At 49.1% G+C, this 26509-nt stretch overlaps 1 protein-coding gene across 1 annotated transcript; it reads right to left on the bottom strand.

Moving 5' to 3' along the window:
• Positions 1–271: 271 nt before the first annotated feature.
• LOC121502330 (uncharacterized) lies at positions 272–3084 on the bottom strand. The gene is made up of 3 exons (XM_070288840.1): positions 3060–3084; positions 1206–2840; positions 272–1146 (listed from the first exon to the last, which is right to left on the bottom strand). The coding sequence occupies exons 1-3, from the start codon at positions 3082–3084 to the stop codon at positions 272–274; spliced, it is 2535 nt and encodes an 844-aa protein (XP_070144941.1).
• Positions 3085–26509: the final 23425 nt, after the last annotated feature.

The raw sequence follows: 26509 nt of genomic DNA, 5'->3' as shown, positions 1-26509 counted from the left end.
TTCCGAGACTTCGCAGGCGTCGTTTGGGAGACGCTCCGCACTGGGCTCCATGGTCACCGGAGATCCTGTCGGGAAAAGCGCCCGCACGATGCCGTCCAAGGCTTCGGGGTCCGATGGAGCTGTACTACCGGCTCTCAGCCCTTTGACTACCATCCTATAAGCTCCGCCCCAGGGGTCGTCCTCCGCCTGGTCGCAGAGTTGCAGGAAACGGTCCCTCTTAGCGTCCTTTATGGCCGTCTTGAGGGCCTTCCTCGCCGTCCTGTAGGCCTCGCTAAGCTCTACGACTCGTGCCACGCGCACGGGTCAGCTGCCTCCGGGCTCGAAGGCAGGTGCTCCTGAGGTCGGCGATCACATCGCTCCACCAGAACACCGGCCTATGGTTCCTCCGGAACGATCCTCTCTGACGCATGCTCTGGTCACAGGCATGCTCCAGGGTTGTTGCGATGCGGTTCGCCATCTCGTTGGCTCCACCCGTCGCTTCGGCCGCCATGCTGTCCAGCGCGTTTGTGAACGCCTGCGTGCACAGCGTGTCTGGCCGGTAGGCTTTGCTGGGCCGCAGTGCTGCTCTCTCGGGACCTCCCACTGAGCATAGGATAGCCTCGTGATCGCTCCCTGTGTATGCGTCGCAGAATCCCCATCTAGCGGTTTGGGAAATTGCTCCGCTCACAAAAGTCAGGTCGATGATGGAGACGGCTCCTGCTCTGACGAACGTATGCCGCTCACCGTCATTAAGGAGGACGACGTCCGTCGATGCAAATGCCTCGAGTACCGCGCGTCCTCTGGCGTTGGTCGAGACGGATCCCCATTCTTGGGCCCAGGCGTTGAAGTCTCCTCCGACTATGACTTTGGGCCTCCCACGAAGATCGGAGCTTAGGTCGTCCAGGATCCCACTGAACACCTCCAGTGGGAGACTAGGCGCCAAGTAGCAGCTATAGATACAGTAGCCGCCAACTTCCGCCCGGACGAATCCGTCTGCTACCTGGATGTTGGACATGCGCAGCCGCCTGTCTCCGCAGAGCCAAAGGGCCGCCTTGCCAGAGCGGTCCTTGGCCCACTCTCCTCCCACGCTCGCCCTGTATGGCTCGCTGAGTATGGCCACATCCGTCGCTACCTCGCGCACCGTCTGCATCAGCAGGTCCTGCGCCGCTCTGCAGTGATTCAGGTTAAGCTGAATCAACTGCATACGGTCCTTGAAGTGTCGGTACCGCCTCTTCCGGCCTGGCGGCTTTTGCTGCCGGGTCGAACGTTGGCCTCTCCGGAGCTCGCTGGAAGGATCACTGGCTCCTTCTTGCAGGCCACTGCCTTGTGGCCTGCTTCGCCGCACTTGATGCCGCTCTTATCCACCAGGCTCTTACACCTAATGGCGATGTGGCCAAGCTCCAGGCATCTGAAGCAGCGGGGAGGGCCCTCGCGCTCCCGCACTCTACATATGGTCCAGCCTATGCGGACTTTGCCGAGCCGTCTGACCTCCTTCGCCATCGAGCATGGCAGGCTGAAGACCGCCGTTTTGGAATCCCCGTACCCGGGGCGGAGGCTTCGTATCCTCACTGCTCCGTCGCAGAGCTGGTATTGCTCCGCGAGGGCGGTACGGATCTCCTTCTCCGTCGCGATCGCGTCGAGGTTACGTATCTCGAAGACGCAGACCTTCGACTCCTCCGTTAGGGCTCGCACTTCCGCAGCGTCGCCCAGGACCCTGGAGATGCTGTCTCTCATGGACTCAGCGCTCTCTGTGCTCCCTCTGGCTACCTCGAGGAGTAAATTCCCCCTAGCCATCCGGCGAACTTTGGTGACAGCCCCTCCGAGATCGGTCAGCTGCCTGTCCTCCCTTCTCGTGACCAGGGCCAGGATCTCGCTGTAGCTCTTCCCTGGAGCTTCCACTACCACCGCGTCTGGGCGTGCTCTGCGAGTCTGGTTCCTCTTTTTAGCCACTGTGCTCCACGAATTCCCGGCAGTCACAGGCTCGGGTTCAGGTGGCCTTACTACACTCTCATGCCGCCGCTCCGGTACCCGAGGCATCGCTGGGGCATCAGGCCTTGCCTTTTTGGCACCGTTTCTCGGTGCTGCAGGGGCTGCGGCACGGGCTGTGGCCTGGGCTAGGGGGGTTCGCCTCTGCCTGGGGACGTGACTAGCCCCGGCTATGCCGTCTTGTTGGCTGACCCTTCTCCACGGGTCAGTCTGGACTGCCCGATCTTTCCTTGGCACTACCGCCGTCTTTTGTGCCTTGTTTTCTACCAGCTTCCCGGCTGGTAGAATCTGGGAGCATCTGCAGCACACGCTCTCCGGCTCACTCCTTCTCTCTGGCTCCACTGCCGACTGCTCGATGCCGGTTTTGAGCTTCCGCATCTCTGCTATCATCGCCTTCATTGCGATGTTAATATGGCGCACCTGCTTCTCATGCACCAGACCGTGGAGTTCGTCCAGCAGCTTTCCCAGTTTGGTGACGCACTCGTTGCGAGTGAGCGTCCTCTCCTGCTCAACCTCGACGACGGCCTCCTCCTGGGCGGCTTTGCTTCTCTTTGGAAGCGTACCCTTTGAACCGCTCGTCGGGCTGGCCGGGTCTCTGCCCCTCTTGACCGAGTCGGTGGGATCGCCGACCGCACTCCTCTCCGGCGCCGAGGGTGGCACGAGGGGTGGGGAATGTGCCAACAGGCTGCTCTTCCTGAAAGCCGCCGCGTCTCCCCTGCTCTTCTCTTCCTTCTGGCTTGGTGCATTACCTAGCGTGGCGGCCAAGTCAGCCACCGATACGACAGGGTGTGTTGGAGTGTTAGGTAGGGCCTCCAGAATCCTTGCCCTAACCGAAGGAATTCCCACGGGTGGATTTCCACTATTGTGGCTGCTACCTGGAGTATTTAAGTTATTCTCTGACATTCCAAAAATAGGTGCATTGTCGCCCAATGCTAGGCTGCATTTTATACCGTCTGCCAGGTGTTAAAGCTGCCGGCCACTATGGCTCAGACGCAGACCAGATAGCCGCCCACTTTGGGTCAGACGCTACCTGGATTTTTGGGTGCAGCTGGGGCCTGCTGCTAGGCTTGATCATCTGCCGGCCACTATGGCACAGACGTAGATCACGTAGCCGCCCATTGTGGGACAGACGCTACGTGGAGGGGAGGGGTGGCATGTGCACTTGCGAGGTCCCTCGTTGGCCAGGGGTTTCCCCGTGACTAAGCAGGTGGGAGTTTTACCGCTCCTGCTCGGTCGCCAGACCCCTTTTTACAGGTGTACCGTATAGCGGTGGGGTTGGCTATTGGTCTGCTCCATGACCTTTACCACCTTACTTATCCTCTGTGCGAGCCTTGGGTTTGGCTTTACAGCCGCTACCTCCTGCCAAGGATCAAGAGCAGCAGCTAAAATGAAATGAAAGCTATGCTACATTTTGCATTTGCAGATCGCATATGCACGTCGTAGCAGGTAGCTTTTGTCTGCGCGACAGCTGTCACGATAGCGCCACCTGCCGGTCGGTTTGCACAGCGCCACCTGGTGGCAGCGGAGTGTTGCCAGACCTGTGCAGTGTTCGACGCTTCTCAACACTCGGTCACAGCTGATCTCGCCCACAGCTGACGTGACTGGCATATGTTGCGGGGGCAGCCACATTTGCCACGAGAGAGAAGTTCGCGAACGGCTCTCCGGGTGTGTGTGTGTGCGCTAGTGGTGTGAGAACGGGGGGAAAAGATAACTACCGATTATCGCTTAAGCTTAAATTAATACAATTATTAATTAGATATAATATAGATCGTACACTAGAAATCTACAAAGTTTTATACAGAGTATTCGCGAGCGTTTTGTTTAGTTTTGGCCCTTGGCCGCCTGTGTTGTTTTGGTTTTGGGTTTTCGGCTGCTGTTGTTGTTGTTCGGCTGCTGCTGTTGTTGCTGTTGTTGTGGCTGCGGGAGCTGTTTTTGTTGTCGGAGGCTGGCGCGGTTGTCGTTGTAGTTGGCCGCCAGTATTTGTGGGGAGTCGAACGACTCCTCACATCCCCCTCTTTCTTCGGGGGCGCGAAAAAATGGAAATCTCGTTCTCCGTGGTGATGTGGACGCGGCGGATGTGATGGCCGCGGCCAGCCCTGGCGTCTCCTTCTCCTTGCCCGGGGAAGAATTTCCCGGGATGACGGTGGCCAGATCATCGTCGTCGTTGCTTGTGGTGGCGGCCGTGGCCAACGCCGGCACCCTCTCTCTCGGAGCTCGCGGTCACGTCTCCAAAGGTCACTCGACGGGGAGCGGATGGTAACAGGCTTGGCACCACCGCTGCTGTCCAGGGGTGTATGGCCTTTTGGCCCAGGCCTGAGACGAGCTTTCTTGCGTCGAGCGGGCTGGCTGGTCCGTGTCAAATCGACGGCTTGAGTATAACGCGCTGTAGGAAAACAAAGTTTTATTAGCCTTTCATGTTTACTAATATGACTAACTAGTGGTTTTAGTTGGGGGTTAGTTATTAGTGAGGGGGAACGTGGGCTAATGCTGGTACTGGGAGCGTTGAGTTTCGCCCTTAGGGGGTGGGAACGTTGGGAAGGCGCACCCTCCAGCAAGTGGCCCCCACTGACTCAAGCATGGGCTCCTGTCGCCGTGTTCCTGGTTGGCTCTTGCCTTGGCCAGGATCGAGCGTCTCTCGACGGCTTGTTCGGAGCAAATTCTTTGTTACTGTGCCGTCTTCATACGGACTTCTGGAGCTGCTGCTGCGCTGCTGTTCTCCGTGTGTGCTTCCGCCGTCTGCAAGTATCCTTGAATGCTTCTCCGTTGCTTCCGTCTTGATGCGGGTATTCCTGTGTGATGATGCTCTGCTTCTCTGCTGCTGCTGCTGCTCTGCTATTTCCGCCTTGGTGCGGGTCTTCTCGCTGTTGTGGCCGCCGTGTGCGAACTCCTGATGCTGATGCCGCCTTGAGCGGGGTTCTCGCTGATGTGCCGCCGTGTGCGGGCTCCTGCTGCTATGCCGCCTGGGTGCGGGATCCTCGATGACGTCGGGATGGCTTGCATCCCGTTATCTGGATCGTTGCTTGCTGATGCGGGTTCTGTGGCTTCGATGTTGTCTGTTGGTTCTGAAGAAAACGCATTTGTTAAAACAGCGGGTAGACTTGGATCGTTCTTGGGGCTGGGTACTAGCAGAGGGTTCAGCTGCAGTGGAGCGCGGCCACATTGGATAGTGGCAGATACGCCACAGAGGAAATCTATGTCCAACAGCACGTCTTCCACCATCGAAGGTAAAACTAACAGTGGAAAGGTGACCCATTGTTGGTCCAACTGGACTTTGGCTATCAGTGAGTTGTTTATTTCCCTGCGCGAGCCTTCTGTCAGGCTGACATGTGTGCGTACCGACGTTCTGTGGTGTCCCTACTCGTTGAACAACTCGTTCGTTCACGAAGCTCCTGCTGGCTCCGGTATCTATCGTTGCATTAAATATTTGACCCTCGATCTGTACCTGCGCGATGATTCTGCTAGCCTGAACCTGAAAAATCTGTCCTACTTCCGGGAATTTCAGTTTGCAGTCTCCGGCCGTTCCCCGAGAGGGCGAGGACTCCACTCGTTTCCCGGATGGGTACGACGGCAACATTCGTAAGTGCGTATTCCTCTGCGACCACAATCCCAGCAGAAGAGAACTCTGGGATTGCACAGTTCCTGCAAGCAAATCTACAATTCGGCACAATCGAAATGTTTCCTACTCGAGGACCTGGTTGTGGAACTGCGGCTGATGTGGGTGGTCGCCTGGCTGGCCGCGCGAAACATGGGTAACTCGTTGGTGGTACTCCTGCATAAACCGCGGTCTCGTGGTCATCTCTTCTTGGTGGTGGCTGTAGTTCGGCCAACATTCTTGCATGGCTTCCTGTGGCTCGATCGCGGGTGACCTCGTAGTTGACCGCTAGAGTGGTAAGCTGCTCCAAAGTTGTGAAGTCGTGTCTCCTGGCGTACATCTGATAATCTGGCTGGAGATTCTCATAGATGCGTTCAAACTCCTGTTCCGCGTTGTATCCCGCTCTGTGCATCATGAGTCGAATGTTTACCAGGTACTGCTTAAATGCCTCTCCTTGTCGTTGGTATCTGTTGCGGATCTCATCCTCGAGTCGTTGAAAATACCTGGGTGGCAGGAAGAAATCCAGAAACGCCTTCTTGAAGTTCGTCCACGATTCTCCTAGCAGCTGACTTGTCCGAAACCAGTGTTCGGCCGTGTCTGTCAAGAGACCAGGGATGGCCTGCGGCATCTTCTCCACGTCGACTTCATATGCGGTGGCTCGTTCCTCGAAGTGCTGGATAAAGGTAATGGGGTCCGTGGTCCCATCGAATTCCCCAATTTTTCAGTTTCTCTGCGAGCGTGGCTGCTGACATCTCGGACTTCTTGGGAAAAATGTCCCGTGTGACCGGGTTGGTCTCCATGTCCCCGACTGTAGTGGCGGCACCTCTGCCTTCCTGGGTTGACGTCTGAAGCTGCGTTGGAGCCGGTGGGTGTGGATTCGGACTCGGTGTACGTTGTTTTCTCACCGTTAACACGGCTGTGATCTCCGCCTCGCATTCCTGTAGCCGTTCGGCTATCTCCAGCACATGATCATCCCGATTATTAAATGCGGCCAACCGGCTCCTCATTTCCTCGACTGTTCCGGTTGCTTCCAAGGAAAACTCCTTCAAAATCGCCTCCAGTTCTCGCTTCCGCAGATACGAAATCCAACGCGCGCCCATATTGCTGTGAAATAATTAGTCAAATGGCAAACGACAAGAAAAATTTCGATAGGTCGAGAGAAATATTTCAGGCGAGGGTCAAGCGACGTTTGAACTGGTTGGAAAAAAATCTTCAGTGAAATATTGGATTTTATTTGCCACAGAAAATTTACTCAATGCCCACGTGCAACTAGGTTGAACCCAAATTCGATGTAAAAACGGCGATTTAATTCTGCAGCTCTTCTGGACGGCGCACAGTAGCGCCTTTTCTCATTTAGCGTTGCAAAAATCATAACTTTTGAACCAAATGAGATAACTAAATAATTTAAACGGCATTGGACAGGTAATTGTTGTAAAATTTATATATGTACTGCATAATGTGCCACGCCCACAAATAGGGTATTTTATTGGGTATCAAAGAGAAAAAATATTTTTTTTTTCTATGAAAACGAATTTTTAAAAACAAAAGATTGTTAATTTTTTTGCTTTATTTTTATTTAATTTATAAAATAAAAATATTTTGAACACTGAAATTTTTTTTTTTTTTTTTTTTTACAATTTTTTTTTAGTATTTTTTAATTTTTGGTTAATTTTGACTACTTATTACTAAATATATGCTTTTATTTGAGGAATTTCTAATAGACTAAGCATTTCTGGACTATAATCACTTGATTCTATCTCTTTTCGTGATTTTACATGCCGTAGAGATGCAATAAATCAGATGATGCAGCCAACATGTTGAACAGGTCCTCATTTTGCATCAGTCTTGATGACTTGTATTTCTTATAGAATTTATTCAGCGACTCCTGAGCTTCTTCCGAAAGTTCTCCAATAGGCAAAGATTGATATCCAATTATATCTTTACCATGTTCCAAAATTTTGTGGACTGTCGGGGTCAATCTTTTATGTGGATACTTCTGAGCCAAAAGTGAAGCTGTGATGGAAGCATATTCCCCATATTTTACGGAATCAATTTTCTCCTTGCAATTGAGTACATTCAAGATCGTACCCAATCTTTGAATGATTTCCTCGTCAACTCCAGTGATTTCTGCCGCAACATGGCAATTTTCAAAAAATCTCCGAGAAGTATTTCCATCGTTTGAGTTTCCATATCCCGGTTTTGGGTCTTTTAAAGGGTTACATCATGCACGTGTTATACCTGTCCATCTTTGTAAATATGTCCCAAATTCATGTTATGCAATTTTTAGGTAAGACATTTTTTACCTAGTACAACCCAAAACTATTTTGTAAACAACAAAATTGTCTACCTGTTTTTTAAAAGTACTCTTTTTGCCCCTTTGGAAGTATAATCAGGTATAAATATGAAACCTAGTACAGCCCAAAACTATTTTGTAAACAACAAAATGGTCTACCTCTTTTTAAAAGTACTCTTTTTGCCCCTTTGGAAGTATAATCAGGTATAAATATGAAACCTCCAAACCCATTTTAAAAGGTACGTTTTGTCCTTCAATACAGAAAACATAAACAGATTGAAAGTATTTGGTATGCAAAACAGTTGCGCGCTAAATTTGGTATATAGTATATACCGTGTAAGTGGCGGTTATGGTATTTTGGTATATTTTACCCTGAGTTGTTTTGGTTTTTTGCGTTGCATTTCCGCAGACGCAGCTCGACGCAGCCGATGAAAGTTAATTCTGATCCAGGAAAGATTCACGGAACTTGTAGTCATAGTGTAGTCAGTGGCCGGCATTGGCGTCAAAAGATATAGACTACTTTAGGCAGAAAAAGGTGAAAAAAATGGACACCTGGCAGGTAGCGATTTACCTGTAGAAGCCCAAACCAAAGTGTCGTTTTTTTAGGTTCTTTAATAGTTTATGAATGTATCTATAATTTAAAGTAAAAACCATGACCATTGGTTTTATGGTTTTTGTGTAATATTACCTGAAAGTCGACCATTTTACCTAATTTTTTTGGTATGATGCAAAAAACAAAAGAAAGTTCAACTTTGAATGCTCATATCTTCTACAAAAAAAATCTTAAAATAGATTTTATTGCAAATTCTGAATCCTTGGGAAATTTTCTGGTGAATAAGTATGGTTAAAATCGTTTTTGTGAACATGACTTTTTTGATTTTTGCAACGCTTATTGTTCGAGAGGCGATACTGTGCGACGATGATTTTTGGTTCCCGTTGAAAACTGCGACTGTACGCGTTGACTCGACGACGGTTGAAAAAGAAGAGCGCGAACCGATGCTTTGCTGTTGACTGTCCTCGATCGTTGCTTGCTGGTGGGAAGGAGACGACGATTAGAGTGAAGGGCGAAAACAAAATGGCTGCGCTGTGGGGAATTTACGTTAGCTTTTCCCTACCTCGTGCTTTTGAAACTCTCGCGACCTGACTTGGCTACCTAGAGGGCTCTCGCTCTCTCTCTTTTGCTCTGCTCTGCTTATTTGCCTGTGTGCGTTTCCTCACGTGCTTTTACTGATCACGTGATCTCGTAACTAATAACCTCTGGTTTCTAGGTTGTGTTCTCTGCTCTGGCTTAGAAATGTATGCGTTTGTCTACGTGTGCTAAGAGTTTATTGGTGTGGGTATACTTTTGATCAAGTTCTCCCGATTTTACCATGTGCTTCGCTTAAATTCTAAGTTTCTCGACTTTGAGGTTAGGCCCGATGCTCTGGATATATTGTATCAAAATATATATATATATATTTCCCTATTTTTCTGCCCTAGAAATTTCGGTGTCCCTCGACATCCGACTCTCCTTACGTTCCGACTTAAACATTTATCTCTAAGTGGCGGAACCGAAAATTTTTCGAACTTTACGTATCCGGATGAGTCTTCAGGACATATTTTCGTCGTCTAAAATTCTTAAACCCCATGTCCCTGTTCGGGCGCCATTCTGTAAGGAGTTCTAAGGATGGGGTAGGTCTCAGTCTCGTCCAGGTCCTCTTTATCAGAAAAATTTATAAAGAAATGGAACAAAAGGTATTTGACGTGCGGTAAACTGACGTGAGATGGTAGTTGTCAGTTACCGGGATACGAAGCCAGAGAAATGGCTTGTCCGGTCTTTGCAATTGAGCGAAATAATAAAATATTTCATAATAAATTCCCAACTGATTTTTATCCTAAGAACGATCGGGGCTGAGCGAATAATATTTTTAATTTATAAATTTCAATGCCGGTTTTGAGAAGTTCGGGTCCACCCTTTTTTTCTCTACATGTCTCGTTTGACAAAAGTTGGCGTAGGTCAAGAGAAATAACAGGGGCGACAGCGAGGAGATTTAGGTTTTCAATCGAAATATATACATATAAGTTTTATTGTTAAATTTTCAGGTTTTCTATTCATATTTATTTAGATTGGTTCTGCGCTTTAGTTTTCCTTTTGTTTTCTCATTTTTTTTTTCTCTGGGCTTAATTTATAAAACTTTCTCCGCAGGTTAAATTGTTTAAATTTTCTAGCCTACTCTAAGTGAATCCGCATCGAGGCCTTTGAGAAATTTCTAAATGCACGTTATTCTCGCTGGCCAGAATGCGGTTCACCCTAATCACTCACCCGTCTCAAACTCCACGCACACACACACGCGCGATGTCTCCAAGTGCTCCGCCGCTGGTCCTGGGCCGGGCACACGCTCTCCGAGATCGCCTGGTTGATCTCCTCCTAGATTGTCGTCAGCCGGTGGCTGGAATCGGGCGCTCCTGATCGCCGCCGCTGTTGGCCTCGCGCGTCGAAGCTGGCTTTCGCATCCCTCCGGTGGTCTCCTTGGTCACTTGGAACTTCCGCGTCGTCACTCGATGCTCACTGTCCACCGCACTTAGCAATCGCACAATCTGGCTCGAAGTTGTACATATTTTTCCGCTCGCACTTCTGATTTAGTTCGCCGCCTCCGCAAGAGTGAAAAAATATGCCATGCGTTTTGCAAGTTTCGGCCTCGCTGGTAATTTTCCACTTCTCGAAGTTTCAGTGCATTCCTTCGCTCTCGCTCTTTCATTGGCGCGTGCCAATTTTCGGGGGTTCTTTTGTGCTTGATCGTATGTCCTCTCTCTCTTGCTCCTGCACGGCGCTGGCTCCGTGGCTACTTGTTCTCTGCTCTCCGGGTGTGTGTGTGTGTGTGTGTGCGCTAGTGGTCTGAGAACGGGGGGAAAAGATAACTACCGATTATCGCTTAAGCTTAAATTAATACAATTATTAATTAGATATAATATAGATCGTACACTAGAAATCTACAAAGTTTTATACAGAGTATTCGCGAGCGTTTTGTTTAGTTTTGGCCCTTGGCCGCCTGTGTTGTTTTGGTTTTGGGTTTTCGGCTGCTGTTGTTGTTGTTCGGCTGCTGCTGTTGTTGCTGTTGTTGTGGCTGCGGGAGCTGTTTTTGTTGTCGGAGGCTGGAGCGGTTGCCTATGTAGTTGACCGCCAGTATTTGTGGGGAGTCGAACGACTCCTCACAGTGCAGTGTTGAAAACTACTTGACCTATCCAAAAGAACCTAGTCCATACGATGTCCTCATGCATGCTGAACATATTCGAAATATTCCAGCACAATCGATTAAGTCGTTTTCGAGATTTCGTGTTGACCAGTTGAAAAAACGTGGTTTTGAGAGAAGCGCAAAAGAAATAATCATTGCAGGAGTAACCTGCCTCCATCCAGCTGGAAATCGAGCGACTCCTAGTCTAGGTTCCATCTGAGCTTTAAGTGAAAAGTACATAGTTAGGAAAGCAATTAATGCAAAAAAAAAATCTATTGTTTAAAACGTTCACATGGGTCAACAGCCTTAAACGAAAACGAATTCATAGTGCCTCCATTTAAATAATATATATTTGAAATTAAGGAAATAGTCCAAATTTTCTATGGCATCATAATATCCATCATCCTCAAATAGAGCCGTATTCAGCGTAGAGGAGAAGAGTCATACCGGTCATATGAAGGCGGTTATTTTTGTAATTTTTTTATTATTAAGAATAGCAAATATCTGCCATTTTGAATCCATATCCTTACCTCAGACCGGATAAGGAGTGTTTTTTAATGATATGCTCCGACTCACATCAGGTGGTCAGAGGCAAGGATAGGTGTCTTAAAATATTATTTTTGTTAAAGTCTAATGACATTTCAAAATATAACAGAGAGTACATGTCGTTGCAAAGCGAACATAAAACGCGAAAAGGATCGTGTGCCTCGAAATTAGTTTTACAAATATCCAAAGCTATAGGCCGAAAGTAACGTGATGGCCTAGAAGGAACTGCAAAGCGTATTTGCTTAAGAAGATTACTGGAAGAAATATATCAATTTATTAATTTATGCAGGAACATCACGCCATGGCAGGTCCGACGATCCTTAAGAGAGGGCAGGTCCAGAAGGCGTAGTCTGTCGGCATACGAAGGAAGGTGGCGATGTGGGTCCCAGTCTAAACCCCGAAGAGCGAACAAAAGGAATTGTTTCTTTACCGATTCGATAAGGTCCTGATACTTTGCATATTGGGGGGACCATACACACGAACAATATTCGAGTAAGGGCCGAACCAGGGATATATATAAGAGTTTTTTAGTGTAGGGATCATCGAATTCCTTAAACCATCGTTTTCGAAAGCAAAAACACCCTTTGTTTTACCGACAATTATACCGATGTGATCGGTGAAGCTCAAGTTGTGGGTAAATAGAATACCAAGATCCGTTACAGAGTAAATACGTTCAAGAACACTCGTGCCTAAGAAATAGTTGGCCTGGAAACAATTTCTGCGGTAAAACGACATGTATTTACATTTGGAGTCGTTAAGAAACAATAAATTGTGAGTGCACCAGGACAACATGTTGTTTAAATCAGCTTGCAAAAGCTGAGCAGAGTCAGGATTCACAAGAGGCAAACATAGTTTTACGTCATCAGCATACATCAAGACGTAAGAGTGGAGAATAACTTGGGGCAGATGCCAAATAGAAGAGGACCGAGGTGGCTCCCTTGAGGAACACCAGAAGTCACATGAACAAGGTTTGAGAATGAACCCTTGAATGCAACTCTTTGAGTACGGTTCGACAAATATGTAGAAATCCACTTGATCAACGTAACCGGAAAACCCAACAGACAAAGTTTCTTCAGCAGTAATTGGTGATTCCCCGAATCGAAAGCTTTGCTGAAATCTGTAAAGATAACATCGGTTTGGTTGTTATTTTTAAACGCGTTTCTAATGACAGCAACAAGCTCGGAATTTCTTTAAACTTTCATAGCGAACGGTCGTGTTTTTTTTTTGCGCTCCGAACTTTTGTGTTGTTTTGCATTTAAAACCACCGGGGTCCAGATTTTAACTTGTTAAAATACAATATATAACTTTGCCGTTTTGCTACGCGAGTACATGTGCATGTGTCTTTAAGTGTTTATTTAATATATACATATATCTTATTTAATCACTTTTAGTTTTTTGCGTTTTCCTGCCTCCTCTTTGTGTAGTCCCGTTTATTTGCGTCTAGCTGCACTTAGGCGGTTCGAAGCTTTCGTTGTGTCTCTGCTCACCCACGCTTACGCTCCCGCTCTCTTGTTTTTTTTGTTCTCGTTTCGGCTCTGCTTATCGGTGCACCGTGGTTGTAGGTTGTGTAAAATGGTGTCGAATACTGTTTGTGCTATTAAAGGCTGCCAAAAAGAAGTTTTGGCAGAACAGCCCAGCCTTTATTGCTGGCTTTGCGATGCGGTCGTACACGCTAAGTGTCTCGACTTAACGGGCCGTATCGCCGACGTAATTTCTGCCAATAAAGGCATACGTTACTGTTGCCATGCCTGCCGGGAGGTTGAGAAGGAAATGTTATCCTTCATGCGGCAGACCAGGGGCGGATTTAATGAACTTAGGGTCAATTTTTGCAAAGCGAACGACCTGTTCACAGCGCTGGACGCTCAATTTAACGGGATGAAGCTGTTAAGTGAGTCGCCAAAGCGCAAAAAATCAGCTTCTGGTCGGCGAAAGATTCGGCAATCGAACGTGCCGGGAATGAAATGGCAGCAGCTCCGCCCGTTTTATTAGTTGAGTCCGCTGCGGAGTCTCAATCACTGACACCGCAAACTTCAAAAAAAATCTCAGCTATCCCACAGGGCAAAAAAAAAAGAGCCGTTCAAATGGCTGAAGTCGGTAATGTTCCTTTACCAAAAACCCTCACCGCTATTCCACCATTAAAAACAATATTTGTTTCTCGGCTTGCCCCTGACCTCGCATCTGAAGATATACAAGCTCATATACAGAGCAAAATACAAGCCAATAATGTGAAAATAGAAAAATTCAACTTTTCATACCCCAGAGACATCTCATCTTTCAAGATAAGTGTCTCCTTCGATCTTTTTGACACAATTTGTTCGGGTGACTTCTGGCCTGAGCACGCTGTAGTCAAGGAGTACGAGGTAAAAATAAAGAAAAAACGGCCTTCACGGCCGGCCACAGCGACCGCGGGCGTCACGGCAGTGCCAAAAAACTAAATACCTCCCTCCTACTTTCCTATCAGCAAGCTCTCTAAATTGTATTCTGATAGTCTTTCGTTTGCATCCCAGGTGATTGTGTTTACCGAAACCTGGTTAAAGCCGGAGATTTTCAGCTCCGAAATTTTCCCAGGTAAGTACACAACTTATAGAGCAGACCGTCTTTCCCAGCGAGGAGGTGGAGTTTTGATCGCCGTTGACTCCACCCTTAGTTCCGAACTGGTTCAAATAGATGATCTCACAGGTATTAAATTTATCTGTGTAAAACTATCATTTCCAGGTAGTTTTATCTATATAACCTGTTCTTACGTTCCTCCATCTGCTGAAGAGCCCATTTATTGGAAACACCTTTCGGCAATTCAGGCTGTTGCCAACAGGCTTTCAGATAGAGACCAACTAATAACTCTAGGAGACTTCAATATACCTGGAGCTCGTTGGTCATCAGATGGTACGTCAAATATCCTCCAAACTGCGGTACAGCATGACCTCATAGATGGTTTGCTTGACATTTCGTTGTCCCAAGTTAACCATGTCGTAAATTCTTTAAATCGCCTACTAGATCTGTGTTTCGTCTCTGATCCTGTAGGTGTAAACTTAACAGGGGTCGATCCATTGACCCTTTCCGAAGACCCTTACCATCCTACTTTCGAAGTGACCATCGATTTGGGGACTGTCGTAAAGACTAAACCTGATTTGAGTTGCTCAGCAACTAAAGTTCGCTGCTTCCGTAAAGCAAATTTTCAAAGGCTAGATATCTTGATTTCCCAATTTAATTGGTCTGAACTTTACAGATGTACTGACATGGCGTCCGCCGTGGATATTTTTTACAGTGCCATGAATTCGTTCTTTGCATTGTGTGTTCCTTTAGCCTATCCGTCGGTTTCTAGTAAACCACCTTGGTTCACCAAAGAGCTGACACGCCTAAAAAACGTTAAGTCTAGGCTTTATAATCGCTATAAACGCACCGGATCTCCCACTGTTCATTCAAGATATCTTAGTGCTCGGTCGAATTTCACTGTGCTAAATTTACATTTTTTACTTCATTAGTTCGCCCTATATTGGAGTATGGTTCATGCGTCTGGAGTCCTCAATTCGGAATCCATATTAACCGTATTGAATCTGTAAAAAAGAACTTTTTACTTTTCGCCCTCCGTGGCCTACCTTGGGATGCTGATGAGAGGCTACCGTCCTATACAAGTAGACTCCTATTAATTAACTTACCCTCCCTAGCTAACCGTAGAACAATGCTTGGTGTCGTATTCCTTCATAACCTTATAAATGGTGTGGTTGAGAGCCCCTTTCTTTTAGGGCAGCTTAACTTCCACGTTCCCCGACTAACATCTAGAACCCTTATCCCTTTAGTAGTAAATCACTGTAGGCGGGAGTTTGAAGTACATGAACCCTTTAGGGTTTTATGTACGGATTACAACCGCCTCTCTGATATTATAATTCGTAGCGATAACCCTTCTATATTTGCCAGTGTGATCCCGTACGCTCTCCTTTTCTCTCCCTCTTCCTCCGGACTTCCAGTCCTAGAGCTTCCAATCCGCTCTCCCTAGCATTAGTTTCCTTTGTATATTTAGTACCAATTTACCTTCTACAATAAAGACATCGACGCCCGTCGCGTAAAAACCCGAAACTTCTACGTGTTCTTATTTCGAGTGCATTTCAGACTTAAAGCCGCCCCCCTCCAACATTTGGTCCTTCGAGCCGGATTTCATCCACCAGCAGCTCCGGTGGCTTTAACACCGCACCAGATAAGTTTCCAATACATTATTGCTGCCGGTCATACAGTTAGGTTTTGCGAAACTCAATTCGTCTTAACTTCTCTGTATGATTATTGTCTAAATCTAAGTCCGATTAATCCGACACTACGGCAGCAATAATAACTTCCAAAAATTCAAAATAATTCGGTTTCCAAATTCTACATTTGTTTCCAATTTCTGTGCCAAAATCCAAAGGTTTAAATAAATGCAATAGCCACAGTGAGAATTTAATTCCAATAGTTCTCAATTCCTCTTCGTTAACTGTGTTTCTGCTAGCATTTATTTACATTTACATACATATACAGTCCACTCCATAAGACTACGATCGCTGTCAACATTGAAATTTCCCCAATTCGAGAAATTATATCCAAATAATTTCTATACAAGATCTATGGGTTCCGAAATTCATAAAGTGTTTGTTTAAATAAATGCCTAAGCCACAGTAAAACTTTCCAATTTCGAATTATTCTTAATTCCATCTCGTTTACTGTGTTCCCGCTAGCATTTATTTACATTACATACATACTACAAATACAGTCCACTTCACTCCGAAACTTATATTTACAAATTTACAACAATAACTGTCCGCAGCTACTAAAATTACAAATTTATTTAATTCGTACATATATTTGTTGTTTTTTACTCCCTCGCTCTATCCTGAGCTGCAATACGTATTTACATACATACATAATCGTCTGCATACGACGCTCCAATATTTGGCAATTTTTTCCGCCTCTCCTTATCTCCGCTATTTTGCACTTGCATACGGCAAGTGGACAAATATACACACACACACGTATTGGTTCCGAAATACAGCACCGGTCAATCAAATAAGACCAGACAAATAAAATAATTTTAAATTATTTTATATTAAAATTCCAACTAACCGATTAAGTTAGAAATCCAAGTGTGCTTCCATATACGCATTAGTGTGACCGTATATTATTTGCTGCTGACCGGAATTATTAAATTAAGTTGCATATTTCCGATTTAAATTCCATACGAGAAAAATACAAGTTTCCACAAATAATTATATATAATAATTATTTCAAAAATAATTATTACGAGTCCGATTGGTTCCTAAATTCCCAATCAAACTTCGACACATTACTATTTCGTAATATATATTTACAGTAAATTGTCGTAAAAAATATATAAAATGACTTCTACTATTTTGAACAAATTTACTTTGGTTTGTGACCGTCTGAGGCACTTCGACTCCAGAGTCTGCAATCCAGCAGCACCCACTCCATCCAAGTACACTTGCCAAATCCATCTCGACCAAGTCCGAGCGCTATGGGACAAGGTCGAGACAGAGTACGAAGCTTGTTCCGAGATAATTTCAGTTGGCTTAGAGGGCGCTGCAGACACCTTGCCTACTCTTAAGGCAAAATACGACGACACTTATTTCATTTATGAACGGTGTGCTGCCAAGTTCATGGAACAGATCGATACGATCTCTGCTAAAGCAGCTTCAGTCCAACCTCCTGCGCCCCAAAATTCCTTTCCGTCTGGCTGTCGGCTTCCTCCGTGCGAAACGGAAGTTTTCTCGGGCGATTATCTTCGCTGGCCAACTTTCCGGGACCTTTTCACAGCGGTCTATATCGACAATCCTACGCTGACCCCTGTAGAAAAGTTGTTCTATTTAAATGCCAAGACTAGTGGTGAAGCTCATTCTATAGTTTCCAATTCGCCACTCACCAATGACGGTTTCCGCTCAGCATGGGGAAACCTAACAGAGCGTTTCGAAAATAAACGCGCGTTGGTGAACAGCCAACTGAAGAAATTACTAAACATTCAGTCCATTGAACGTGAGTCCTCGGCAGCCTTGAAGGAGCTGCAAAATACAATTCAAAATTGCCTCACATCCCTAGCTCTGTCCGGCCTTCCTACGGATAATTGGGACTGCCTCCTGGTTTATTTGTGCTCCACGAAGCTTCCAAAGCTGACGCTTTCCTTATGGGAGCAATCCTTAACAAATAAAACCGATATTCCGTCGTGGCTAGAACTCGATTCTTTCCTTACTGAGCGCCATAGAACTCTGGAAACCATCGATTCTCTCCAACCTCCTACGATATGCCTCCGTTCGTCTAAACCGACAATCTCCAACCAGTCGCCACGAGTACTACAATCCTTTAGTACGCGGATTGTTCACTTATCCAAAAGATGCGATTTGTGTTCTGCAGAGAACCATCCAGTGCGTAAATGTCCACGCTTCCTCCAAATGACGATAGAAGATCGTACTTCATACATTGAGAAAAAGCAGTTGTGCTTAAATTGCTTTGCAAGCGGTCATCCACTCCGTGATTGCACAAGCGCCCACAGCTGTCTTACTTGTCACGGTCGGCATCACACATTGTTGCATCCAAGCAACACTTCATCCAGTGTTCCGAATCCTCGTGATAACGCACCACAATTTCCTGCACCCATCCAAAAGATTTCCTCGTTCTCCACACGAGTGACCACTTCTGCCGATTCCAATTACTGGGTTCCGTACGACGACAGCAAGAGCAGACGTTCCCGAGGTATTTTATCCTACCAATGCCGAGTCTGCCAAGGGAACCATCCTCTTCGGAAGTGCCACCGTTTTCTCCGGCTTGATGCGAAGAAACGGCTCCAGACAGTCATCGAAAAGAAGTACTGCGTCAACTGCCTGGCCCACCACCATTCCGGAGGATCCTGTCGAAGTAGCGACCGATGCCAGTCGTGTGGACAGGATCACCACACCCTTCTACATGCCGACGAACGCTCAGCGTTATCCTACGCTTTCCAGAGCTAATACTTCCTGGTACTTTTGCTGCGTATCCTCGCAAGGGGGGGGAGAATGTTCACGCCAGAAAGGCGCTCAATTTCGGGAGCCAGTGTGATCCCGTACGCTCTCCTTTTCTCTCCCTCTTCCTCCGGACTTCCAGTCCTAGAGCTTCCAATCCGCTCTCCCTAGCATTAGTTTCCTTTGTATATTTAGTACCAATTTACCTTCTACAATAAAGACATCGACGCCCGTCGCGTAAAAACCCGAAAGTTCTACGTGTTCTTATTTCGAGTGCATTTCAGACTTAAAGCCGTCCCCCTCCAACAATATTAAAAACCTTAATACTTGTAGAGTTAGCTCGTAGTGTAGCACCGTAGTCTAATTTTGCATGCGTTTCTTTTTATTTTACCCATTTATTTATTCTTGCATGACTTGTAGTAGTTATCTCGTAGAGTAGCACTTATTTTGCATGCGTTTTTATTTTTATTTTTTTTTTTTATTTTTTATATTTTGTTTATTTATTAAATTATGGTTATGGTTATATATTTTTATTATTAGATAATTATTTTGCAAGCGTTTTTATTTATTTATATATTTATAGTTTATTATATTTTCTCGCGGGACCCCGCGCGAAAAAAAAAAGAAAAAAAAAGCTCAAGGAGATTTGTAGACGTTGATTTACGTTTCATGAAGCCGTGCTGGGAGGGGGACATTATTTAGCTACATTGGTGCTGAAGCTGAGTAGTAATTAGAAATTCGAAAAATTTGGGAATCGCACTAAGTTTTGCTATACCTCTATAGTGTTCAATATTAGATTTACTGCCCTTTTTATGAAGCGGAATGATAAACGATTCTTTCCAAACTTTGGGGAAAAACGAATGCTGAAGTGATAACTGAAAAAGTCTAGACAGTGGTCTACATAATGAGCTGGCACAATTTCTCAGAACGCAGCTAAGTACAAGATCTGGACCAGAGGAAATAGAAAGTTTGATTGTTCTGAGATTATGAAGAACATCATCTTCGCTGATTACCGTTTCGAGTTTACAAAAGCGTAAAATTGCTTCGGGTTAGCCTGAAACTCAATTTTGCACCGATTTAAATGGTTTCTGTAGCATTTAGAATTGTGTGCTAGGAAATTTGTACGAGCAGTTAAATATCTCGAATGGTCGACTTGAAGACCAGATTTGCTGTACTTTTTAAACAGTCTGGATTTCAGATTTTTTAGATATGAAAGCCGATGAGAAAACCAAGGGGGCTTATGAGAAACTTGTCACGAAGTTCTCTGGCCGGGATAAAATCTCAGTCGGGGCCAAGGAACCTATACAAGAAAATTTATATAGAGGGATGGGACCTGTAGTAGGAATAGTATGGGGGTGGCGGAATACCGAGGAACGAGGCGCACCATACGTAGAAACGAGAGAAAGAGATCGCCGGCTGCGTATCCGGGCGTAGGACCACGTGGTTTACTGCCAAAAGCCGCTGTACTGTCTCATCCGTATAGCCGACCGTGAAAAGGTGGATCAACAGCACCACCTGTCGGGCGAACAGATGAGGCTTGGAATGAGGCTTGAGGCTGGCAAAATTCAGAGCAATGTCCGCTGGCGCCCCCTGGTGGGTGAACGCGGGTAGCGCCGGCTGCCGGTCAAGGCCGATCCCACCGTAGAGGTGAGATTCGGGTGGGGTGGGAACGGTGATCGTCCGAAACTCGGTGGTTAGCGCCCTCTGACGGGTGTCACGCCGATCGTGAGTTCACAACTCACGCCGCTAGGTGGCGTTGTAGGCCGAAAACGCGTGTTGGTCGTGAGGGGGACTCGCACCAACAGGTGGCGTTGTAGGCCGAAAACGCGCGTTGGTCGTGAGGGGAACTCGGACCAATAGGTGGCGTTGTAGGCCGAGGATGTATGTGGGTCGCCGCAGCGGTTCACGGTAGCGGAATCGGGGCTGAGGGGGGAAAGCGGGGCTACTACTCCGGATGGACTCGGAGTCTACGGAAACACTACTACTCCGGATGGACTCGGAGGCTACGTAAAGTCTACTACTCCGGATGGGCTCGGAGTCTGCGTATAATCTACTACTCCGGATGGGCTCGGAGTCTACGTATAATCTACTACTCCGGATGGGCTCGGAGTCTACGTATAATCTACTACTCCGGATGGGCTCGGAGTCTACAAGATCTACTTTAGGTGGGGCATGCAAGGGGGAGGAGAAGAGGGGAACTCTCGGCCGAAGCTTCGTCCTGTGAGTGGGAAACCAGACACAAGCGTCGGTCTCGGTCGAGGTGGAGGAAAAGGGTGGGGAGCAAGGATACCACAAACTACGAAAGAATAACAACGAGGTTTCACTTTGGGCTTTTGGTTGGTTTATTATGCGAATTCTGTTGGCTGTCGGGCTTGCTGCTGCCCTTACAAATCGGGGAAGAGGGGGGAAAAGTGCTTACGTGACTCCTGGCGACGCGGTTGTCGCGATCTGGCGCGCGGAGGAGGGGAGAACACGCGTGGCAAAAACACTCGCGGTGCCGACGTTCGGCGATCAGGCGCGTGTCGCGGTAAGCGATCGGGAGGGGTTCCGATGCGACGGAACACGGATGAGCTTTCGGGTTGAGGTCTCTTCTCGTTTTGTATGGGCACGTTCGCGGTGACAAGGATGCGGCGGTCGAGCACACGTCTGGTGGATGAGGATGAGTGAAAAACTTAGTGCTCGCACTTCAGCGACGCGTCGCGCTTATCGATCGGCCGGGTCGCTTATCGAGTGGCCGATCGATCACAGGTAGTGCGATAGTAACTTCAGGGGTCTCTGCGTGGGTCGCGTCTTGACTAACGTAATGTTCAGGGGTTGCCACCTAGTTCGTTTCTGGGGTTTGCTTCTCCACTACTAATAATTAATTATTTATCGCTTAGTTCAGTTTTTATAAGTTTATAATGAGAAGTTATTACAATTTACAGGGGGGGAAAGATGAACTTAATCTAATATTAATAAGAATAATAATGAACTTAGCCTAGTAATAATGAACTTAGCCTAGTAACAATAATAAGAAAGAGGGTGACTCCGAGCTCTCTCTCGGCACGCAGTTGGCGATGATGATGATACGGCTCGCAGTTGGCGATGAGGATGAAATGGTGCGCCCCAGATTTGGGGCGTTACATCCCCTCCCTACTTCGGGGAACAAAAGAGACTGTTCCCCGTCCGCTGGGCCGGAGGGTGATCTGGTACGACCCATCCTCAGTCCTTACTCGTAGGCGTTGGCGGGCGTACTGGGCGGCGGCGAGTCTGGCGGAGATGGTCCGCCACACCACGGCAGGCACACGGTGGTCTGGTAAGTTGTGCTCCCACCCGTCCGGAAGCGGATATCGCTCGCCTTCCGGCGGGTCCTGGCTGGCGTGCACGGGACTCCTCTCTCGTCCGTCAGTGGCGTCCTGTGGCGGGCTGACGAGGCCGTCGGGGTTCCAGCGTTCTGGAGCAGCCCAAATCAATTCTTCGACCCCAGCTGGGATCTGGTCCAACAGTTGCCCGATGGTCCCGGGTGACATGCCTAGGGCGGCACTGAGGGGGCTGGACCTCGGGGTCATCGCAGGGGGTGTGGTGGCTGCGGTGGGTTCGAGGCCGGCGCTCGGGGTGGCATCCTCGGGCGATCGGTTGGTCACGGCTGCGGGTGGTGCACGGACGGCGCGCGAGTGGTAGCCTCTGGCGATCGGGTGAGCATGGCTGCGGGTGGTGCATGTAGGGGCAACGGCTGGCAGGGCACCGGAGTCAGGACCGGATCCCGGCGGCGGAATCGCTGGCCCGTGTCCTCTTCGTCGTCGCTAGGCTCCGACTCCCATTCCATCGCCTTGCCCGTGGGGTGGTGTGGACGATTGGGGGGGTCCACGGCGCTGGGCTTAGCGTCCCGCATTACGATGTCCTGCGGTAGGGCGTCGTCTCGCATCGATGTCGCAGGCTTCGAAGTCGTCGGGCCCGGGTTCCCTGGTATTTCGCCGTCGTTGCCTGAGTTGGCGAACGAGGGTACGGCCCTGTCGTCGACGCCAAGTATGCAGAGATGTTCCGGGGACTCTGGGAAGGTTACATACGGGCTCTCTGAAGGCCGCCACGGGACTTCGACCTGCATGGTCTCGTACGTGGTATGGATCAAGTACGCCCACGACCCTCGCTGGTACCAAAACCTGTCTTCTCCGGTGTGTAGAATGTGCTGCGCTCCCTCGGGTGGGACGCTGTCATCTTCCTCGTCTTCCTGCTGGTCATCCGAGCTCTCGGAGTATGTAGGCCGGGGATCGTCCTCGTCATCAGTGACGTCCTCGACGTAGGCGGCCGGCGGCTCGTCCTCGTCATCAGTGATGTCCTCGACGTAGGCGGCCGGCGGCTCGTCCTCGTCGTCCGGATCGTCACTGACGCACTCTTGTTCGCTTCCTACGGTCTCCCGTTCCTCCGAACTCGATCGGTAGCCCGCCTCCCGCTCACAGGGGTTGTACACCTCTTTGTCGGGCGACCCGGATGGACTCGGGCGGCCCGGACGCGGGGCGTATTCCTGGCGTTCGGGGAATGCGTCCGCGAAGTACTGGGTGTACGGACGGCTCTCGGCTCCGGTGGTGGGACCTTCGTGGACGCGACGCTCGTACTCGTCGGAATAGTGCGGCGATGGGCCACGGGTTGGAGGTGGAGCGTGACGGCCGTCATCTCGGCGATGTGGTGGTGCGCCGCTCGACGTGGCCCGGCGGGGTCTAGTCCGAACGCTGGAGGTTCCCGGTGAGGGTGAGGACTCTCGACCGGAGCCTCCCGGCTGGCTCATACCCGTCGGGTCTGACCGAGTGGACCTCCCAGCGTACGCCGATCCTGGGCGTAGCCGGGGGTCCCGAGAGGTCGTCGGCTGGCTGGTGACCCTGCTGCTGGGTCCGGGCTCTCCTTCGCTGTCACTCGAAGACAGCTCGATCGTCTCCATGGCTCCGGATCTGTGGAAGATACAACTACACTAGCTTAATCTGAGGGGCCCTATGAAATGAGACCTAACGGGCAGCAGCGATAAATCCCTAATTTGTGAGTATCCTTAAGCTTAACAAGGGTTCTTAGGGATATTGGGGCACAGAGTGGGTTAGGGGTACTTATAATCACCCCTCGCTGATAGCAGGGGTCGGTTGACCTCGGTGAGATGGCCCGGGTTGGTCTCCGGCGCCATCTTCGGCACAATCGCTGTCTTCGTCTTCGGGATCACCTGTGGAAGAAGAATGAAACGCTTTTAAGTCTCCAATATGGGCAAGTCGTCCCTTCCGCTGGCCTGGCAGGCGGATTCGGACGACGTTGGGCGAAGGAAAAGCGACCAATTTATAGGGCCCGTCGAATTTTGGGGCAAGCTTCGCTGCGAATCCCTCTGCTGCTTTGGAGAGGTGATGTTGTCGCACCAAGACGAGCGATCCCATGGCTGGCTTCCAAGTACGGCGGCGCATGTTGTAGTGCCTACCCTGCTCCCGGCTGGCTCTCTGCAGGTTGTTCTGCACTATTTGGAACACTTCTTTCAAGCGATTTGCCCTCTCTGAAGGGGTCTGCGGCGAGGAGGCTGTTCCAGGGGTCACACTGTCGTACCATGATCCGGGTAGTCGTGGCTCGCGGGCTTGGAGTAGAAATGCTGGACTAAACCCTGTCGACTCTGAGACGCTCGTGTTGATTGCCAGTGATAGCTCCGGCAGCAGACTGTCCCACGTGTTCTGCCCATGTTCTACGTATTGAGCGATCATGGTTTTTACTGTGCGGTTGGCACGTTCGGTCGGGTTCTCTCTTGGGCAATAGGGTGCGGTGAACTGCAGCTCGACTCCCGTCTCCTGAAGATAGTCCTTGAATGCCTTACTGGTAAACTGCGTCCCGTTGTCGCACACCATCTTCTTCGGAGCTCCGAAGCGACTGATGATGCGCTCACGGAAGGCTCGTATGAGGGTGGCCGTCGTTGCCTTTCGCAGAGGTACCAGCTCGACCCATTTGGTAAAGAGGTCGAAGAACACAAGGAGCATGGTGTTCCCCTCTTTCGAACGGGGTAATGGTCCGACGAAGTCTGCACACAGTATCCCGAAGGGCTCGTTCACCTGTCTGGTCAGCATTTTCCCGGCTTGCTGTCGTTGTTCCGACTTGAACTTCTGGCAGGGGACGCATTGTCGCACGTACCGTCGTACGTCTCGGAACATCCCTGGCCAGTAGTACTTCTGGGAGATCCTGATGATTGTCTTGCGTATCCCCAGATGTCCAGCTGTTGGTGCGTCGTGGCACTCCTGCAGGATTCGTGCTCGATGTTCCGCGGCGACACAGAGCTTCCATGGGATGTAATCCTGGTCGTCTGGGCGGTGGCCGAGATGCCGGTACAGCTCTCCGTTCTCGATGATGTAATCCGGGAACTTCTGTGGGTTCTCCCGGACGTCCTTCGTCTTCCTTTGAAGCCACTTGCATTGGTGCTCTCCTTGGGCGAGTATTTGCAGATGTTCCAGTGGTTGTCGCGATAGAGCGTCGGCAACCACATTGTACTTCCCGCGTCGGTAATGTACATCGTATTGGTATTGCTGGAGCTCCAACGCCCATCTGGCAATCCTTCCGGTGGGGTTTTCTATCTGGTCGAGCCATTTAAGTGCCAGATGATCGGTGATGACATCGAACCTGTACCCTTCAAGATAGCATCTTAGCTTCCGGATTCCCCAGACAATTGCTAAACACTCCTTCTCTGTGGGTGAATAGTTCAGCTCGGCGGCGTCAAGCTTCCGGCTGACGTAGGCAATAACTCGCTCCTGGCCATCGATTTCCTGGGTTAGGACGCCCCCGAGCCCATAGTTACTGGCGTCCGTTTGTAAGGTCATCTTGACCGAAAAGTCCGGACATGCTAACACTGGCGCGTCTGTTAGCAGGGTCTTCAGTAGGTCGAATGCCTCCTGCTGCTCTGCTTCCCACTTCCACTTCTGGTTCTTCCTCAGTAGGTTCGTCATGGGTTGCACCACCGAAGCGAAGTTTGGCACGAATCGCCTGTACCACGAGGCCATCCCGAGGCATCTCCTCAGCTCCCGTAAGCTCGTGGGAGGGCTCAAATTGCGCACTGCGGCTACCTTGTCTGGATCGGTGTGGATTCCTTGATCGCTGATCACGTGCCCCAGATAGGCTATCTTCCTCTTGAAGAACGAGCACTTTTCCTGATTGATCCGCAGGTTGGCTCTCCTTAACCGTTGGAACACTTTGCGTAGGTTCTCCGTGTGTTCCTCGAGACTCGCTCCAATGACGATGATGTCGTCGAGATACGCAAACGCGTGGGGATCGAGGTCAGGCCCGATCACGCTATCCAGCGCTCTCTGAAAGGTGGCCGGAGCCGAATGCAGCCCAAATGGCATGACCCGCCATTGAAATAGGCCTCTTCCAGGCACAGTAAACGCGGTGCATGCTCGGCTGTCAATGGCCATAGGGATTTGCCAGTACCCATTGCGCAGGTCCAAGGTTGAGATGTATTTAGCGTTTCTCAGACGCTCTAGAATGTGGTTGATTCGCGGTAACGGATATGCATCCGGAATGGATTTGGCGTTAAGTTGTCGGTAGTCAACACACATGCGCCATTGGCCGGTTTTCTTCCGCACCAGGACTAAGGGGGCACTATGTGGGCTACGCGACGGCTCGATGCAGCCCTGCTCCAGCAACGCATCCACCTGTTCGTCGATTATCCGTTGCATGGCGGGGTTCTTCGGGAAGTAGCGTTGTTTAATCGGTCGATCATCCCTCATCGTGATTCGGTGTTCGGCGATGTTGGCTACTCCGGCCATCCCCTCGAATTGAGCTAGTTGCTCGCAAAGGAACGCTTGTACGTGCGGATGGGTCTCGCCGTCGTTCTCTGGGGGTTCGTGGTTTGGGTGTCGGTGCTCTTGTGTCGGGGCTTCCTCGTTGTGTCTTCCTGGTGTATTCTCGTTGCGTTCCTCATCTTCCTGTTCCCGTTGATACCCCTCGG

This window comes from Drosophila kikkawai, unplaced genomic scaffold, assembly GCF_030179895.1.
Source record: "Drosophila kikkawai strain 14028-0561.14 unplaced genomic scaffold, DkikHiC1v2 scaffold_186, whole genome shotgun sequence".
Lineage (NCBI taxonomy): Eukaryota > Metazoa > Arthropoda > Insecta > Diptera > Drosophilidae > Drosophila > Drosophila kikkawai.
This window is presented reverse-complemented; position numbering and strand designations above follow the sequence as displayed.

Coding starts and splice junctions, on each gene's coding strand:
- LOC121502330 (XM_070288840.1), bottom strand. CDS start 3,084: ATGGGCGGCTACGTGATCTACGTCT. Junction 2,841..3,059: donor CGGCTACGTGATCTACGTCT/GTGCCATAGTGG, acceptor TAAATACTCCAG/GTAGCAGCCACAATAGTGGA. Junction 1,147..1,205: donor CCGCCAGGCCGGAAGAGGCG/GTACCGACACTT, acceptor ATCACTGCAGAG/CGGCGCAGGACCTGCTGATG.